At 41.9% G+C, this 20,891-nt stretch overlaps 1 protein-coding gene across 2 annotated transcripts in view; it reads right to left on the reverse strand.

Annotated features, from left to right (window-relative positions):
- Positions 1-1,419: 1,419 nt before the first annotated feature.
- ddah1 (dimethylarginine dimethylaminohydrolase 1) overlaps positions 1,420-20,891 on the reverse strand; it is a 76,120-nt gene continuing 56,648 nt past the window's right edge. Inside the window, exons 5-7 of one of the 2 annotated variants that reach the window (XM_061825009.1) lie at positions 18,783-18,902; positions 9,677-9,820; positions 1,420-2,981 (exon numbers count right to left, since the gene is read on the reverse strand). In XM_061825009.1, coding sequence (XP_061680993.1) covers positions 2,865-2,981; positions 9,677-9,820; positions 18,783-18,902 — 381 coding nt within the window. In that variant the 3' untranslated portion in view covers positions 1,420-2,864. The remainder of the gene's footprint in view (positions 2,982-9,676; positions 9,821-18,782; positions 18,903-20,891) is intronic. The other variant, XM_061825008.1, reaches the window with a different exon arrangement.

The following is a 20,891-nucleotide window of genomic DNA, read 5'->3' on the forward strand; positions in this document are numbered from 1 at the left end:
GATCATTTTCTCCTTCTTTCGTGTCCAACCTGGTGTACATGTCTTCATATGCCTCTTGTTTAGCCTTTGCCACCTCTACCTTTGCCCTACGTCGCATCTCGATGTACTCCTTTCGCCTCTCCTCAGTCCTCTCAGTATCCCACTTCTTCTTCGCTAATCTCTTTCCTTGTATGACTCCCTGTATTTTGGGGTTCCACCACCAAGTCTCCTTCTCCCCTTTCCTACCAGATGACACACCAAGTACTCTCCTGCCTGTCTCTCTGATCACCTTGGCTGTCGTCGTCCAGTCTTCCGGGAGCTTCGGTTGTCCATCGAGAGCCTGTCTCACCTCTTTCCGGAAAGCCGCACAACATTCTTCCTTTCTCAGCTTCCACCACATGGTTCTCTGCTCTACCTTTGTCTTCTTAATCTTCCTACCCACCACCAGAATCATCCTACATACTACCATCCTATGCTGTCGAGCTACACTCTCCCCTACCACTACTTTACAGTCAGTAACCTCCTTCAGATTACATCGTCTGCACAAAATATAATCTACCTGCGTGGTTCTACCTCCGCTCTTGTAGGTCACTATATGTTCCTCCCTCTTCTGGAAATAAGTGTTCACTACAGCCATCTCCATCCTTTTTGCAAAGTCCACCACCATCTGCCCTTCAAAGTTCCTTTCATGGATGCCGTACTTACCCATCACGTCTTCATCGCCCCTGTTTCCTTTACCAATATGTCCATTACAATCTGCACCAATAACAACTCTCTCGCCGTCTGGGATGCTCAGAACTACTTCATCTAGTTCCTTCCAGAATTTCTCTTTCAACTCTAGGTCACATCCTACCTGTGGTGCATAGCCGCTAACCACATTATACATAACACCCTCAATTTCAAATTTTAGTCTCATCACTCGATCTGATACTCTTTTCACCTCCAAGACATTCTTAGCCAGCTCTTCCTTTAAAATAACCCCTACTCCATTTCTCTTCCCATCTACTCCGTGGTAGAATAATTTAAACCCTGCTTCCAAACTTCTAGCCTTACTACCTTTCCACCTGCTCTCTTGGATGCACAGAATATCAACCTTTCTCCTAATCATCATGTCAACCAACTCCTGTGCTTTTCCTGTCATAGTCCCAACATTCAAAGTCCCTACACTCAGTTGTAGGCTCTGTGCATTCCTCTTTTTCTTCTGGCTGGATCCAGTTCCTCCTCTTCTTTGTCTTCGACCCACAGTAGCTGAATTTCCACCGACGCCCTGCAGGTTAGCAGTGCCGGGGGCGGGCGTTGTTAACCCGGGCACGACCGATCCGGTATGGGAAGTTGGACACTAAATTGCCCTAAATTGAAAAATAAACTAGTGTGATTGTGAGAGTGACTGTTGTATGTCTCTATGTGCCATGCGATTGGCTGGCAACCAGTTCAGGGTGTACCCCGCCTCCTTCCTGTTGACAGCTGGGATAGGCTCCAGCACTCCCGAGACCCTCGTGAGGATACGCGGTCAAGAAAATGGATGGACGGATGGATGGAAAAAAAAACAGCAGGTTTGATATTATTGCCACTAGATGGTGGTAGTGTGCTTTTATTAAATGCATTTATTTAGTGACGTTTCTAGAGTGTGTCCCTGATATTAGGCGAAATTGACAACCAAACCAATCTTAAACGCTCTTCAAAACATATGACAACATAACGACCACTCTGCTACAATAACAGTCATTTAATAGTCATGAAACACAACTCGATTGAATGTTGAGGGTTACTTTACGATGTAAATTACATGAAATACGCTTTTCAAATGCTAAAATAGGTATCAGTCACAATCTTCATTAAAAACAAAACACCTGAGTTGGAACAAAGATGATCACAAAAAAAATCAACAGATTAGTGCAGCAGTTATAAATTGAATAAATCCCTCCAAAAATCAACAGAATAATTAAGTGCTCATATCACACAGTGTACACAAAAGAGCACCAAAAAATCCATAGTGGTAAAACATAATGATAAAACGATTTCAATTTACCTACCAAGGAAAATGTATAATAGTGACGAGGTATAGTACGTCATGTTCTGACAAAATAATTAGCTGAGATCAATAAAAGTTGATCACCCATGGGGCAAACCCTTGCACGATAACAATGTTGAGAGTGACGGTTGCCTGCAATGACACTTACATTCAGCACCTTTTCAGCTGTTTGTCGCAACAATTACTTAAAATTTTCAGAAATTTAAACGCATCTGCTAGACTGTATATGTAAAACAAGATTGAAGTTGGCACAAAGCTGTCTATGATTCAACAGTAGAGAGGAAGACAGAGGGAGCATGTTTAAGGGTTAGTGTTTACTGGCATTGCAAGCCTTTCCTCTGAACAGAACAAACCAAATTCTTTCCATGCTTCATCACTGCCTGCCTGCCCATATGCAAGCATCACCTCCTGATGTCATTTCCTCAGCTCTCGCTCGGAGTCTCGTTGAGAAGCAGCACAGTCTCGACAGTGTTGGACTTCAACACACACTGTGTCGAAGACAAGTTTTAACACATGCAAGCTATACAGTAATCGGCTTCTGTGTTTTGCCATAGCAAAGTTCTGTTTTCCAAAGTGTTATGATGAACTGGATTCAATAAAAACAGTGACTAAAATACAGTGTTAATTGGGTGAGGCCTCACTCCAACTGCCAAACACAAAGAACCTAAAATCAATACTGTTGTGTGAATCAATTCTAAGAAAAGTTAATGTAATCATTTCAAGGAATAAAATGTGTCTGACCTTAAGGCTATGATTTGCCCCTCAATAAAAATACCAAATCCTCTTAATTCTTCAGTGGCTATGACTGTTTCACCAAGTCTTGAACTCTGTTGTGATGGGACGCAGGCTCGGTTCAGTTGTTGGCCTTCTTGTTGATGAGCACAGAGCAGCATGTAAGCGCGCCGTCCACTTTCACTTTCTCACTGTTGGACACGGGGACCAGCATGTGGTCCTTCAACTTCTCAAAGACCTATGAAAAGAAAGGAAATAGCCTACTAGGAATAACCTGAACCACAGTCCATACCATACATACATACATGCCAGGAATGCACCTGTTTCTTGCCAACCATGATGAAATACTAACTGAAAAGAAGAATGGGAAGAAAAAATGGATAACCTGTCTTTATCACCTCTTATCTATTTTGTAGATAATCTTATCAACAAGAAGATAAGTGATGTAGAAAACCCCTGGATAGATGATGGAGGTAATAATTTCAAGCATTATTTTTGTTGTTTTAGTTTGCAGAACTTCACTGCATCACACTTGGCTACAGTCACAATATTTGCCGCCTCTATCCCAACACCTCTTAGTTCATACAGATAATAATAACTCTCATTGGTGAACATTCTCATCTTTGGAAAGACAAACTTATTAGCTTGGACAGTGTGAGTCAGACTGGTTGGCATGACGTCCACATTCTGCATCACACTCTATTGTTAGCAAGCCATCCTACTCCTTCCCCCTTTGGATGGTGTGTCTAACACAGTGAGCTCCAGGTTTTTGTCGTTCATTCACAGTGGAGTCTGGAATCATTTATCGATCAACTGCTAAGAATATAGGTTGTGGTACAATCAGTCTATCACATTTCTATAGCAAAATGCTATAGCTGTGAGTTCAGTAACTCATGAGTACTAGCTATTTCAATTCACATCAGTCAATACTGTTATAATACAAGCTTTGCTTGAGGAAAACTTTTTGTGAACATGTAAAATATAGATCTACTGAGGGAAGTCAGTCGGAAGTCACTGCTAGCTCTTAGATGCCTGCCAGAATTACTCTAGGAATCACTTTAACAGAGTAGGGTAGAAATAAGTACTGTACAACACAAATAGAGAGAACAACACAACATAATTCAAGCTAAACTAGAGAGTTGTTGTGGAAAACACAGTGCTCTACTGTGTTAACTAAGGTAAGAAAAGACCTCTTAACACTGATTATGAAAATACACCAATCAGTCATAACATTTGTCAAAAGTGCACAATCTGACTGGGTGCACTTGAGAATTTGTGCCAAGAAATTGTCTCCAGCTCTCATCCCAGAAATTGTGATTTGACTGAACTAATAATCCAAAGTTTTGATTGACAGAGATGTATTCCTTCAATTGCAGTATTATGCTTATTTTGTGTTTGTAGCAGGGGTATGGACTCCACTGCATAATACTGAGAGCTGTACCTAATATTTTCACCCTATGTTGCTAAATGAGTAGCGAGGACACCTATTTTGCTTTGTGGCTAGCTTTTTGCAATTCAGTGGAATGTACTTGGCTTATGACGAAGACCTGTGGCATTCCATGATGAATGTGCACCAAGCAAGGTTGATTAAGGAATGGTTGAATGAGTTTGGTGTGGAATTATGTTTCTGGCTCACACAGGGCCATGGGCAGGGATATAAAAAATCTCATGAAGGACCTCCAAAATATTGTAAAAAGTCTTCCTGAAAGAGTGTACATATTAAAAGGAGAACCCTATTCCTGATTTCTTTCCCGGTGTACAGTATTGGTAAGATGTCCCAATAGCTTCTATCCATCAACAGTCCATAATGTTACACCAAAACACCCATGGGCTGTGGACTTTGTCAAGATGAACACCAGTTTTTTTCATTTTTTATTTTTTTTAATGATACATCCAAAGTTGGATTGTTTTATAATTAAAGCTTTTACTTCAACCTTGCTGCAAGAGTGCAGCAGATCTCGTAGCACAGCCAAGGAAACTGACAGAACACCCTTGATCTCATGCTGCATTATGGTTTTACAAGGCCTCTGGTGGTGATCCAAATGCTTAGCGCGACGACGCTCGAACCTCCTCTATAACCACAGTCATGGCACATCCTCGTGTGTATAAATGCTCCTATTAGACAACTATGTTAATAAATGATGGTCATTGATCATTTGTCGTTGTATCTGCCGCATTATCGACGAAATGACTCAGATGATGTGGTTCTTTCATGCAAGATTAAGTGAATCCCCTGTTGTTAATGACAGCTTTGCCTCTGCAGCGTTTATTCTTTTGATCTTTCTTGTAGTGTTGTTATTTCAGTGGCTGAAACTTATTTGTTGGTTCGAGGATGGGCCGGTCAAATACAGTAGTTGCTCCCATATATCACTGAGCCTTTTGTCTGTGGTGTTTCTTTATCTCCAAAGTGAGGGAAAAAAAGTTGTCTGCCAGTAACTACCAATAAATGCCTCCTCTCTGCCTGCTTCAACTCAGCCTCCTCAGGCCCTGCCATTGTTAACGTGCAGCTCTGATGCAACTTGACGAGCCAAATAAATATAGATCGTTGACTGGATGGATAATTTGTGGCGTGATAGAGAGCAGACAAAATGTTATTGCACAGGGATATAATTACATGGAGCAAATGAAGCTCAAAACTGTGACAAGACATCTAATGGCATACAACAAAGCCTGGAATTTTAACCACCACTATTAATTTTTTTTTTTTACTTTTCATACCACACATCAAGCCTATTTGCGGTGGGTCTGAACTTTGTAAAACTGGATCTCGGTATACATATTAATTCCTTACTATTCCAGATGGTCCTTCAAGGAGCTACCAAAGCTGAAAGAATGTGATGGAAAAATAGATTTTATGGTCATGATGAATTCTGTCAGTTTATCTTCTGGGGGGAAAAAAAACTGACTCTCTGCCATAGGTCTCAATCCAAATATGCACATTTTTCGGAATTGTTCCTTCTAAAAATAGCTGGCAAGGTTGGGCTTTCAACCACTGAGCACATTTTGAGGTTGTACTTCTGTACAAGTAGGCTGTAGGCAACTGGATTCAATTTCATGAGATTCTTTTGCGGGGATTGAGGCCGGCAGCACCTTGAAAAAACACACCCAATAATAAGCCAATGGAATAACAGTGCAAAAAACCCCAAACTATTTCGCAGTGAATGTAAGTCAACATATACATGACCGAATTTTGACATTTATAGCTATAGTTTACGTGTTTGTGCATTTGTGGTGTTACCTCACAAATCCATCTAAGGCTTCGGTAAGCCAAGCACATTAAATGTGATGGGCAGTGTGTAGGTGTTCACAGAAAAACAATATCTATTTTGTGACACTCATCCTCCTTAAATGTATTAATTTTATTACCAAATACTCTGCGAGGGAAAATACATTGTTCTGATGCGGGTTTCTGAATATTGTCAATGTTATCATATGATATGTGTATCCTTACAAGAGAATCCAGAACAAAAACATAGTGGTTTGTCCATCTTGCGTCGGGTGGAGCATTTTTGTATGCAGCACATTTCAAAGAACGCTCTGAACTCCTCTTTCAATGCCTTTGTCATATTGAGCAAAATAATGTCACTCAGAGGTCTTGTGACATAGGTAAAAGTAGCTTGACTTCTCATAGCCAAAATTATGTTGCACTCTTTTCGCACAATGCCATCATCGATCGATCCTCGTCGTGGACAGCGTTTTATATCACCGTTACGGAGGTGGATCGGACAGGGAGGTGGTTTGGCCAGGGCATCGTCGTTGCTCGTGGGTGGCATTGTCTATCACTACCACGGAGGTGGATCGGGCGGAGAGGTGGTTTAGCCGCATGAGGTTTGGCCGTGATCCGCATGTCATCTAAATATGGCTCGAAACGATAGGGTAATATTGCCCCGGTCACTTCACTTGGTTCTGAGATGTTCTCTTCTTTGAAAAGAGTTTCCATGTCAGAAGGGGCGTCTGAAAAATCCAAATATCTTTGGTGTTCGTCTCCCATAGTAGGTAGCACGGCGTGTTTTCAATGGTGAATGCCCCAGTGTGACGTCATGGACAGAAGATGCAGCCAATATGTCTACCACTTGAATGTTGAATGACACTTCCGCAACTTTGTGCATTGACGACGCGCTCTCCGCTCATATTTATTTTTTCGTATAGACATTGAAGTGAATAATGTTATATGTATTTTTCATTACAATATCTATCTTATAATGTTTATAGGCATGACACTTGACCTTTAAGTGAAATTCCATGCACCCTCAAGGACTGTGCCAAGGGTGTAGAGCTGGTCCAGCGTTTCACGGCCAAGATGAAAACCACACTACTCCTCCTGAATCTGAGATTCAACTTCCCAATGGATACCTCCTCTTCAGCTTCCCTCAATGGACCTTACCAGGGAGTGTGATCCCCGTGCATTGGTACACACCCTTATGGCCCCGTCACACCATGACGTTCTGGCCAGCGTCCTATAGCGTTTGAGGAAACGTTGGTAGTCGCTTTATGGTCGCCCGGATAGCTCCAGAGTAGCGTTATTTCCACACCAGTGAACGTCAATGATCACTGGGAATCAGTGGAGAACGCCGGTCCGGAAAAAAAGTTTTGAACATGCACAAAAGTTCTCACCGAGACCAGCGTTCATCAACGTTTAATTTTAAACGCTGCAGAACATTCAAGAACATCAGTGGAACGTTTTACTAAGGTTCGCCGAGCGTTGCACGTGTTTGGGTATCATTAGTCAGTCGTAACTCTAGCTTTACTTGATTGTTACTTAATCGTATGCTTTGCAGTGAATCACTCACTGGCAACCTGTCAACGCCCACTGAACAATCCCCTAGCGCACACAGCGTGTAACCAAAGTGAAACGAAGGTCGCTTGGTGTCCATTGAGTGTCATTCGAGCGTTTCCCGAGCTTCCATGCATATGGGTATATAAACCGATGTTTTGTAAAAGCAAGGTTCATTTAATATTAAGCTGCAGTAGAGAGCACCTACTATGGAAGATCCAGAAAGCAGCAGTTCGTTTTCGCGGAAAAACTCTACCAGACTATCCTCAACAGCCCGGTCCAGGATCCTGCAATCCTTTCTCTGCTTCTTTTGTCTCTTTGTCGGACTGTCCTCACTGGGGTTTGCAGGGTGTTTAGGGTCCCCAGGGGGTGTCACATGGTGCGTGACTTCGTGGACGTGCTCTTCCTCCTGCTGTTGTTTTTCCTCCAAACAGATTGCTCGTGATGAAAGAGGCTTAGCTTTCTTACTAGCAGTGCTAGTTGCTGAAGTCCACGCGCTAACTTTTTTTCTTCTCGGCGGCATGATGCTCACTGTTCTAGCTCACGACAACAACTGAACTGACTATGAACTTTCCAACGTTTTAGTGCCCGGTTACACTGTAAAAATTACACGCCAGCAAAACGCTTTTCTGTCATTATTCACCCATTGGTCACACGCTCAACACACTCGTCTTACGTTGACAAATCGCTCGTTGCACCCCAATGACGCGTTTGCACACGCTAATGGTTTTTAGGGGTATCTTATTTGGTCGCTGTTACATGCTTTTCGTGCGTTAGACACACGTTAAGTCATGCGTTAGACACACGTTAATCACACGCCACATGTGTCATCCGCGTTTGAGAACGCTGAAAAATAGAACGATTGAAATGTTCAGAGGACGTTGACCAGAACGTCATGGTGTGACAGAGCCTTTATGTTCAGTTTCTTAAAAACAGGGACCACCACCTCAGGCTCCCAACCTCGAGGCACTATCTCTGATGTCCATGCGATGTTGTAGAGGTATGTCATCCAGGACAGCTCCACATCATCCTGAGCTTTCAGGAACTTTGGGGGAATCCCTGGCACCTAACAAAACAAGGAACTTTTTAATCCCCTCAGTGACCTCAACCCCAGAATAGTAGAGCTCGCCTCAGAGACCCCTGATTCTGCTTCCTCAGTGGAAGATGTGTTGGTGGAATTGTAGAGGTTTTTGAAGTGTTCTCCCCACAGACGGAACGATGGAGTTCCCAGTGGGGGTGCTTTCCACCACCCCCTTCATAGATTCCAAAAAGTGCAGTTGCTCTGAACTGTTGTTTGATGCATATGGACAAACGATAATCAGCACCCGTCCCTCCACCTGAAGGCGGAGGGAGGCTACTCTTTCATCCACCGGGGTGAAGGCCAAAATAAAAGAACCAAGCCAGGGTCGACAAGTATACCTACACCATCTTGGTGCCTCTCACAATGGGCAACTCCGGAGTGGAAGAGAGTCCAACCCTTCTCAAGAGGACTAGTACCAGAGCCCAAGTTGTGTATGGAGGGGTGCCCAACCATATCTAGTCGGAAATTCCATAATCTCTAGAGCCTCTGTAGCCATGGATTGGATCCCCAAAATTGCTGCCTTTAGCTGCCACTCACTTCATATGGCACCCAACCCTTATGGCCCCTCCCACATGTTGTGAGGCCAAGGGAAGGGGGAGTCATGTTACCCTTTCAGGCTCGGCCAGGGCAGGCCCAGTAGGTGCAGGCCCGGCCACAAAGCGCGAGTCAGCCCTCCACGACCTTTTATAGTTACAGTAAGTGTAAGCAAGATCATATTATCATATAGATCCTAAGGCAGTGATGAGAAAAAATGATGATGACAGGACCACAATAGTTTTATAAATACACCCATCCCCATTGGGAAATTTTGAACATACATGACCTACAACCACATAGCAACAAATAAACATGTTGGACATTTTTTTTTATGATTAATGCATCAAGGATTTCAAATGAACTGACAGTAGCTCTTGTAAGTTTTAGGCCGTGGCTCACACTTGTTTTCTCATTTGTGCGAATTACCTCTTCAACTCTTGGCACTTTAACCTATTTGTGTGTGGTATTGTACTACTGACTTGAATCCCTTTTCCTGATAATTTAAAATCACACTCCTGACAATAGTTGAGCAAAATATTACCTTTGCACTTTCTGGATACTCCTCTCTTGGGCAATGCAGAAGCACCTGTCCTTTATTGGGCAGATTCATGTAGATGCAGTTGGCGGCAAGGTCATCGGGCACAGTCAGTTTGTCATAACGATGATCACTCATTTGTTGCATGATCTAAAAGCACATAATATGGACATTAACACAAATATTTACAGTTACTGCCTATGAGAGTCCTCCTGACTTGCAGGGATACAGACAGACTGAGTGAAAAGCAAGGCCACAATACTATGTGAGCAAAACCACTCTGAGACCTGTGGGGGAGGAGGAGGGGCATTAATGGAGAACACAGGACCAGACATTCTTCTTCAGCAGATGTCATATTATTTATGTAATCTAATGGTGGTGAAGGTGGGAGGAGCAAGAGAGAGACTGAGATAAACTCACATGCTGCCAAGAGGAAGTGGGGATGGAAGGTGGCCGGTGGGTGAGGATGTTATGACCAGAGGAGAAGCAGGTGTCTCTTAATATTTATGAGCAGAACATGTGTGGACGGATACGACTGAGACAAAAGGTGTGTGTATGTGTTTGCGTGTGAGAGAGAGATAGAAAGAGAGAGAGAGAGAGAGAGAGAGAGAGAGAGAGAGAGAGAGAGATAGAGAGAGAGAGAGAGAGAGAGAGAGAGAGAGAGCAAATCCGTGTCCACAGTCAAAAGAAAAAAACATCTATGATCATCTACTTTGTGTGAAAAAACAACAACTGGGTTACTAACACTTTATGTTGATTTGTCTTTTGCCATTCTAATGAATAAAGCCTTTTTAAAAAAGTTGTTTCACCATGTGCTTTATCTTTGGTTTGCATTTAGCACAAGAAGCATGGACAATGTTACCCTGTCTTCGTTTACACATACAGCTGTACAGTTGGAGTCTGTACCTTGCTATTGTAATATGTGGAAAATTAATGTTTATGTGTTCTAAATAAAACCTGGATGTTAAATGTGCTGTCAAAGTACAACGTGTTTTCCTTTCCCCAGAAAATTACTCTGGCCTGAGTGAAGTGATATAGATTCATCTGGAAACAGCGCATAGTACTATGGCATTTTCTGTGGCAGACAGCCCAAATGATTCTTTTAAAAGTTAAGCGAAAGATGAAGGCATGTGCTGCTCTAGCAAATGCTACCAGCTTGATACGTGCATAACATTAAAAGAACAAGAGATGATTTGTACATCCAAACATGAATGACATAATTTATTTCGTAAAAGTTGCAAATTAGTTTTATCTTAAAGGTGGACAAGTAGTGACTCCAGTTTTGATGAGGCTAAGTGTGCCGGAAATGAAAATAAGTTCACGTAATATCCTCTAGTGTGCTCAAAAAACCTGTGCATGAGTATGTGCGTGTGAACAGACAGGACAGACGGATCACGGATTCCAAGGTCATTTGGGGGCAGTGGTGGCTGCAGCAGCACTAAATGAAAACAATCTTCATGTGTGTGACTGCCGAAACCGCCTCTCATACACAGTGGGATTAGAAGAACAAGGTGGGAGGTGAAATGTTGACTCCACCAAAGATCACATTTGTTTCTGCATCACGCTTTTTGTTGAACATTTACCTTTTGTCCTAATATGTATAATAATAATAATATAGAATAATATGTATTAGGATGAACAAAGTCACAGACACTTGCTCGTTGTAAGCCTCGCTATAAAGTATATTTATTGGATATCATTTCAACGTGTTAAAAAACACTTCCGTTTTTTTCCAACGATTGAACTAACTCAGTGAAAACAGACAATTTGGAACAAAATAAAAAATATGGAATGAACACTTCAAATACCTCTCAAACCCTCTATAACAAATACATTCAGGGAAAAAAATCAATTGATCCATTCTTCTACCCACAATGCTTTTATCATGAATAATCATCCATTAGCAGTATTTGCATTGACTTTTTAGGGGAAGTGGTGAAAGTCCTAATAATGACTTGAAGAACCACTTGGATTTTCACACTGGAAGTGGAAATATTTTTAACTGAAACTTGTCAGCCAATTAGATAAGGGGTTCCCTGAGTAGAAGAAAAAAAATGTGAAAAAAAAATAGAAGAGCAGATTGAGCAAAAATCAAGTTACTGTTTTACACTGATTTTAAGGTGTTTTCTGGACAGGTTTTCTTTTAGTGACAACACACAAAAGCGTTCCCCAAACATGGCCTTTTTTATGACACAAAAAAAAAGAAGCTGTAGAAAATGAATGGATGGATGGACAAAGAAAAAATCTATTTAATCTTGATGGACTTTCTGGGAAGTCCTGTTATTACTAACAGCCCTCATCTAAAGGCGGCTATACGGTAGTTTTATCTTGATAAAATGACAACTTTATTCATTAATTTACTGAGCCGCTTATCCTCATAAGGTTTGCAAGAGTGCTGAAGCCTATCCCAGCCATCTTTGGGCAGGAGGCAGGGTATGCCTTGAACTGGTTGGCAACCAATCGCAGGACACAGAGAGATGAGCACCAGTCGAAGTCATAATCACACCTAAGGGCAATTTGGAATCTCCAGTTAATGTAGCTTTTTGGGATAGGGAGGAAATTGGAGTGCCCAGAGAAAACCCATGCAGGCACGGGTAGAACATGCAAACTCCACACAGGTGGACCAGAACCAGGAGGCCAACGGTCTAATCAGATGGCCCACTGTGCCACCAATTAGAACTTTATTCTTATTAAAATTATTTTGTTTCTTCTAATATTTAGTTCTGTTCTAATATTAAGTTGTGTTGGTTTGCATGTCTAAAACAACTTCCAGCAATATTAATCTACCTGATTTGTGTTTCTTCTCCAAGATCCAGTCAAAATCTGGAGAACTCTGGCCTGTTCACATACATCTTGTCAACGGACTGAGCATAAAGTAGTTGCAAAAGTTGGCCTACAGCCATGGAATTCACTCTGAGGTAAATGGACAGCATAATTGGCTTGCCAGTAAGGCTTCAAGCAAATTAGTTACTGGAGTGAGGAAAATGAAATAAAAAATCTCTACCAAATTTAAAGACAATTTACCGGAAATTGAGGTTTATGTTTAATCTGTCATTTGCATTATCCACACGCTCTTCCATTTTCTGTACCACTTATTATTACACGAGTCATGGGCATACTGGAACCTCTTCCAGCTACAGTGGAGAAAATAAGTATTTGAACACACTGCTATATTGCAAGTTCTCCAACATAGAAATCATGGAGGGGTCTGAAATTTTCATTGTAGGTGCATGGCTACTGTGAGAGAGATGAGAAAAATCCAGAATTCACAATGTATGATTTTTTAATAATTTATTTGTGTGATACAGCTGCAAATAAGTATTTGAACACCTGTCTATCAGCTAAAATTCTGACCCTCAAAGACCTGTTAGTCCGCCTTTAAAAGTCCACCTCCACTCCATGTATTATCCTGAATCAGATGCACCTGTGTGAGGTCGTTAGCTGCATAAAGACACCTGTCCACCCCATACAATCAGTAAGACTCACACTTGTAACATGGATAAGACCAAAAAGCTGTCCAAAGACACCATAGACAAAATTGTACAACTCTACCCTATGGAAAAATTGCCAAGCAGCTCGGTGAAAAAAGGTCTACTGTTGGAGCAATCATTAGAAAATGGAAGACGCTAAACATGATGGTCAATCTCAATAGGAGTGGAGGCCCATGCAAGATATCACCTTGTGGGGTCTCCATGATCCTTAGACAGGTGAGGAATCAGCCCAGGACTACACAACAGGACTTGGTCAATGACCTGAAAAGAGCTGGGACCACTGTTTCCAAGGTGACTGTTGGTAATACACTAAGACGTCATGGTTTGAAATCATGCATGGCACGGAAGTTTCCCCTGCTTAAACCAGCACATGTCAAGGCCCGTCTTAAGTTTGCCAATGACCATCTGGATGATACAGAGGAGTCATGAGAGAAGGTTTTGTGGTTAGATGAGACCAAAATGGAACTTTTTGGTCATAATTCCACTCACTGCGTTTGGAGGGAGACGAATGATGAGTTCCATCCAAGAACACCAACCCTACTGTGAAGCATGGGAGTGGTAGCATCATGCTTTGGGGGTGCTTTTCTGCACATGGGACAGGACAACTGCACTCTATTAAGGAGAGGATGACCACGGCCATCTATTGTGAGATTTTGGGAAACAACCTCTTTCCCTCAGTCAGAGCATTGAAGATGGGTCGTAGCTGGGTCTTTTGACATGACAATGACCCAAAGCACACAGCCAGGAAAACCAAGGAGTTAGGGTTAGGGAGGTTAGTAAGAAGCATATCAAGATTCTGCCGTGGCCTAGCAAGTCTCCAGACCTAAACCCAAGAGAAAATCTTTGGAGGGAGCTGAAACTCATTGTTTCTTAGCGACAGCCCAGAAACGGATCTAGAGAAGATCTGTGTGGAGGAGTGAGCCAAAATCCATCCTGCAGTGTGTGGAAACCTGGTGAACAACTACAGAAAACGTTTGACCTCTGTAACTGCAAACAAAAGCTACTGCACCAAATATTAAAATTAGTTTTCTCAGGTGTTTAAATACTTATTTGCAGCTGTATCACACAAATAAATCGTTTAAAAAAAAAATCATACATTGTGATTTCTGGATTTTTCTTTTTAGAATATCTTTCTCACAGTGGACATGCACCTACAATGAAAATTTCAGACCCCTCCATGATTTTTAAGTGGGAGAACTTGAAATATAGCAGGGTGTTCAAATACTGTACTGTATCACTGTATCTTAGATCCGAGAGGTGGGGTACAAACTGAACTAGTCATTAGTCAATCGCAGGCCACATATATAAAAAAACAACAATTTGCACTCATATTATCACCTATGGGGAATTAAAGTTTTCAATCAACCAACAGTACCATAGATGTTTTTTGGGACATGTGAGGAAATTTTAGTACTGGGGGAAAACCCACACAGGCACGGGGGACAACAAGTAAACTCTAGACAGGAGTGGCCGGATTTGAACGCCGGCCTTCAGATTTGTGAGGCAGATGTGCTAACCAGTCGCCCATCATTCAGCCCCAGTTTGATTATGGTTTTAGATTATGTTTTTAGAATTTATAATGAAATACACATTTTACAAGAATTGTTTGTTTTGAAAAAACATAACCATTACCATAGCTAGCTTAGCTACACTGAGTAAATTTCTTTATGGAATTCTGAATTTGTTGAGACAAACTCTTGATGTAGTTTGTAGATATTTTTTAAGGTATTTAAACCACTTAGGATGAAAGGAATGAAGCTGATCTTGCGATTTCCTCTCATGTTGTGGCATGTAGCTGGTTTACAAGTATTTTGGGGATACGCACATGCAACTTCTTTCAATTGGTCAGTAAATGTAAGCGTAGTAAATGGATTCGGGCCATTCAAACATTGAGAAATATTGAGACTATTTTGTTTTACAAAGCAAGAGAGTGAAATTTTGAACCACTTTTGTCTCCAGCTGCGACTGTCTACCACTTGAGCTGACTCAGTGTATCTCCGGTCACTTAACAAGCAGCGAAGCCTTGTGCCATATATCTTTGGTTCGGAGGCACAACTCAGTATGAGACGTTCACAGCACTGTGTTATGCTAGTGAGTAATACATGTATGAACATCCTGCAGGGGAACCCCAAACAGCATAGCATGGTGACCTCATGACAGAGACTGGGCTGGGCTGAGTAAGGGGTGCCTGGTGCTGAGCTAAAGTGAGAGGGTGCTGCAGCCGTGTATGGTACTTTAAGGGAATTACATCATGGGAGAAGCTTGGTGGTGAAAAGGACTGACGGATGAGGAAATCCATCTGGTCAGTGTGCATTCTGATTCTTCCAAGATCTAAACACAAGATTATGAAAACCTTTACATAAATCTGGAGACTTGCTCTACTCGAAAACCTTCTATAGATTTCGAGGTCAAAAGAGTGATTTTCATTAATCCATTCGCAATAGCTCTTATCGCATTTCAGGTCACGGCACGCAGGAGCCTATCCCAGGTGACTTCCAGCTAAAGGCAGACTAGAGCCTAAACTGGTCACCATCTAGTCACATGGCACATATCAATACAGATGACCATTCACATTCACATGCTCGAGGTCACTAAGTGGGAGCTGAAGCCACAACAACCACAAGAAAGTGAGGCAAACGTACCACCGCCAGAGATCAGGGGACTCGAGTCAATTTACTTGATTCGACTCGACTACAGCTGCTAGTTTTAAGACTTGCAAATTACTTGCCAAATACTTCAGAATGATTGACTTGACTTCAGCCTTACTAGCTCAGAGACTGTGGTTGACTTTGACTTGAATTACATAACTTGACAACTCATTGCGTTAAGAGTTGGAAATATGCTTTTTAATTGATCCAGTTTGCCTTTTTAGTAAGTACAAAACGTTTTGGGGGTCATATGTGCCAAACTGGCAACACAGCCTGGGTTGTTGCACACTTGTCACTGTGAAATATAACCACGTGGATGAACAAGGAGGAGTTACGAAGAAAATACAATTTGGATTCAAGGATTATGTTCAGGCGGCACGGTGGATAAGATGGAAAGCATTGGCCTCACAGTTCTGAGGTCCCGGGTTCAATCCCAGCCCTCCCTGTGTAGACTTTGCATGTTCTTCCCGTGCCTGCATGGGTTTTCTCCGGGCACTCAGGTTTCCTCCCACATCCCAAAAACTTGCAACATTAATTGGACACAGTAAATTGTCCGTAGGTGTGATTGTGAGTGCGACTGTTTGTCTCTTTGTGACCTGCAATTGGCTGGCAACCAGTTCAGGCTGTCCGTTGCCTCCTGCCCGTTGACAGCTGGGATAGGTTCCAGCACTCCCGTGACCCTTGTGAGGATAAGCAGCTAAGAAAAAGGATGGATGGATTATGTTCATGATGAATTCTGCAAAAAGAGGATGTCAACCTGCATGGTTTGCATTGCTAAGTAATGACTCGACTTGCTTGATTTTTTTTCCTGCAGTGACTTGAGACTTGCTTGTGACTTGTAAATACTGTATGTGATTTGCTCCCATCTCTGACCACTACACCCTCAGTGAGATTCATGATGACTATTAATACAACAAAAATTAAAAAGACAATTGAAAAGAGACTGTAAAAGATACTCCTCATCCAAAGGTCCAAGAAAGATAACCTAGACACTCACCTGACATTGGTGCAGACAGAGTGGGTTCAGTTCCCACTATATATCGATATCAATATATGTGCCCTGTGACTGACTGGCAACCAGTTCAGAGTGTAGCCCGCCTTTTGCCCTACGTTAGCTGGGATAAGCTCCAGAACTCCTATGACCCTTGTGGGGATAAGCAGATTGGAAAATTGATGGATGGATGGATGGATTTAGGCATAGATTCTCAAGATCCTGTCTAGGTCAGTGTCAATGTCAATATCATAATATTGATCATTATGGTGGTACTTGGAGAGCCAAGTATTTTTTGAGGTTGTCTTTGGTGTACACAATTTGAGAACCATTGTTCAAGGCTATTAGTTCAAAGCTATTAAAGATGGTCTAGTTGAAAATGCATTGGGGTGTGTGTTGGTTACTCAACACCTTATCCAGTAGGAGGACATGTCGCACAAGGAGGCACCGGTGAAGGAAGAATTTGACCAAGGTGATTTTGACCATACCAACAAAGAGTGGACTGCCAGGGCCAAATTCCCTAAACATTTATTCTTCATACAGAGCTGCGCAAAGACCTTAGGTCACCATGCACTTGCTGATGTTCTAATGTCTTTAATAGAGCAGCCATTTCGAGATAGTACCCATTATAATCTCTGTACCATGTGTAAAAAAAAAAAAAAAAGAGTACAGAGAGAATGTTATGCATGAATAGGACATTAAGTGGGAAAAGATCCCACCGCAACTGCAAGGAATTCAACTATTTAAACCAACGGACTACATGATTCGAATCAACCAAGGAATATCAGTCCTGATTTTGCTGAAGTAAGACAGAATATATGTGCATAAATGAGAATGGTGGAGGGGGGACAGTGAGGCTACAGGGAGAAGAGAACACAAGGGTGGACAACTTCAAATACTGGGGGTCATCAATCCAGAGCAATTGTGAGTGAGGTTAGGAAGTAAAGAAACAGGTTCAAGCAGGTTGGAAAAGCTTGTGGAAGATGTCAGGTGTGTTATGTGACAGAAGAGTCTATGCTAGAATGAAGGGCAAAGTTTATAAAACAGTAGTGAGGCCAGCCATGATGTACGGATTAGAGACGGTGGCACTGAAGAGACAACAGGAAGCAGAACTGGAGATGGCAGAAATTAAGATGTTGAGGTTCTCGCGAGGAGTGAGCAGGTTGTGTATAATTAGAAATGAGCTCATTAGAGGTACAGCCAAAGTTGGATGTTTTGGAGACAAGGTGAGAGAGAGCAGACTTTGATGGTTTGGACATGTCCAGAGACGAGAGAGTGAGTATATTGTAAGAAGGGTGCTGAGGATGGAGCTACCAGGCAAAAGAGTGAGAGGAAGACCAAAGAGAAGGTTGATGGATCTTGTGAGGGAAGACATGAAGGCAGTTGGTGTTGGAGAGGAACTTGCAGAAGATGGGCTTAGATGGAAAAAGATGCCGTGTTCTGGTGACCTCTAATGGGACAAGCCAAAAGGAAAAGAAGGAAGATTTTGCCTGCAATTTGTTTTCTGTCAGCAGAAGAAATGGGATAGAATGTCAGGTCCGTCAATGAGAAAAATTTCCATTCCTTCCACTGTGTCTATGCTGTTTGCCATTGCTGTCTGTATAACAACTTGATCTAGTCACAGGTCTTTTCTTTGTTAACATTCAAGCTCTTTATTTGATGATGTACTGGTATTGTACCAGAGCTTGTACTAATGGGTTTTCTTACTACAGTTCATTATCTATAAAGGATTAAGGTGGCATTTAGAATGGCTGGCAAATAATGACAGGGAATCTAATCAGTTTGGATGAAAAGAACAACAGATTTGAACCAAGAGGCTATCAAGGAATTAAAAAAGAAGCAAACATCTGCTGTGCCAATTCAAGAAATATACACTGCCAAGACAATGATTCAACTGTTCCCATGACGACAGTTGGCAAATTCATCACCATGAGATGACGCTAGTTCCATAAACACATTACATAAATACACAAATTCCATACTTTGAGGGCTTTCTGAGCAGGTTCACTGGATCCGATGACGATGAGGCCCGGTCCCCCCATGCTGCAGAAACTCTTCAGATGGAGCCCTTCCAACACAGGGACAGTAGACACTGCATAATCCTGCAAGAAACGAACACAAGAAGTATTGGATTTTTTTTTCTTTGTTTTTTTATTTGAAGTGTTTTTTTTATTGAAGTGTTTTTTTTTCCATCAGCAAAAATCTAAAAATAAGGAAATTTATATGTTGGTAGAAGGGTGCTGATGATGGAGCTGCCAGGCGAAAGAGCAAAAGGAAGACCAAAGAAAAGGTTGATGGATGTTGTGAGGGAGTACATGAGGACAGTGGGTGTTAGAGAGGAGGATGCACGAGATAGGCTTAGATGGAAAAAGATGACACGCTGTGGTGACCCCTAACGGGACAAGCCGGAAGAAAAAGAAGAAGAAAGAAGAATCAGAAGATAGTTTATTTGTTATAACAATGCTTTGTGGAAATAAATCTGATAGTGGTTGGTAAACCAGGGGTTGTGGGTTCGTATCCCACTGGGGCCTCCACTCCCTGAGAAGGGTTGCGTCAGGAAGGGCATCCGGCGTAAAAATTGTGCCAAACATATATGTGCGTTCATCTGAGATGACACGCTGTGGCGACCCCGAAAGGGACAAGCCGAAAGATACTTACTTTTAGTGGTGGAAACCGTTACCTCTATAAATGATGCCACATTTGTGTGGAACAAGATTTTGTGGGATGAGCAGCAGAGTACCCAAGAATATGCCAAATGTTCTCTGCCAATTTTAAACAGCTAATTTTGCTGCTGCCATTGACTCTCATTTGGTGGTTGGATGGTTGACGTTTAAAGAAAAATAATGGGTAGCTTCCCCTTCTTAACCAGCAAGACTTTGTTATCCAGTAATGGAGATGCCTCCCCACACCATAACACTGTCTCCACCAAAAGATGCTTCTCTATTGGTCCAGCAATCAGCAAACTGTTCTCTGTGTCTTCACACTTTGACCCTTTGATCCAAATGTCATAAACAAAATATGCACTCATCAGTGAATGTAATGTTCCTCCACATGTCCAAGCTCCTGTCTCAGTGCAACACCAATGAGACCGGAGATTGGGTGAGAGCAGTCTGTTCCAGGTTTTCTGGGCAGGGAGCCTTCTGCCATAACATCTAGCAAATCATCACTGCACATCTTTGGAAGAAAGCCTACAGTACATACTGTAAGTGTCAGTCTTCTTCCGGCATAATCTCCCCCCCCACACCCATTATCCATCCTATTTTGGACATCTCATTATATTTGGGAAATTGGCATTTGGCTCAGAAATGGTATTCTGGTTCAATCCAAAAAAAATATCGCAACTTGGAGTACCAGTTTGAAGTTGTCCAATCTGTAATAATCAAATGTGTTACAGCAAATCTTAGAGCAGACAACCACTGACCACTGTAGCAGGGCCAATTCTCAAAGGTGCTGCCAATCAGTTATTTAAATAGGGTACCAGAAGGTCAAAAGAAGAGTCAATGGCATCAGCCATTTGACACCATAAGAGAAGATTTGGAAAAATGTTAATGGAGGCAACTCATACATTGGTTGCTTGTTTTACAAACGCGTGTTTCATTTTTAAAAAAGCCAAAAAATAATCTACCAAACACAAATCTCCTTACTTTTGGTACTTTAGACAAAGTAAAATAAAAAAGTATATTTAACATAATTCATACATCATTCTACCCTTATCTTATTTCGTGTCATCATCAAGTGGAGCCTATCCTATTCACCTGATTTTGGGTTGTAGGCCAAATTCAGGTGGCATCTCCTTGGCACACTCCAATGGTCACTGGTTCAATCTCAGGGCACATCAAGGGAGATGACAATTGATGTTCACATTTGCACAGTCAAACTCTCACTGCTTGATGAACCAATACGCCATAAGTGACTACAATATGATATGATACCTAATATAAAGCTCTAGAAATCATCATGAACTGAAAATAAAAATTTATAGGTCAGACTAAAACTTGTGGTTCTCGGGTTGATCCTCATCCTAATCCCGAATCCCATCAGGATACGTTTCCATTCAATTTAGTCATGTCTTTTTGTTATTTTGTTTTGAC

This window comes from Syngnathoides biaculeatus, chromosome 7 (assembly GCF_019802595.1).
Source record: "Syngnathoides biaculeatus isolate LvHL_M chromosome 7, ASM1980259v1, whole genome shotgun sequence".
NCBI lineage: Eukaryota > Metazoa > Chordata > Actinopteri > Syngnathiformes > Syngnathidae > Syngnathoides > Syngnathoides biaculeatus.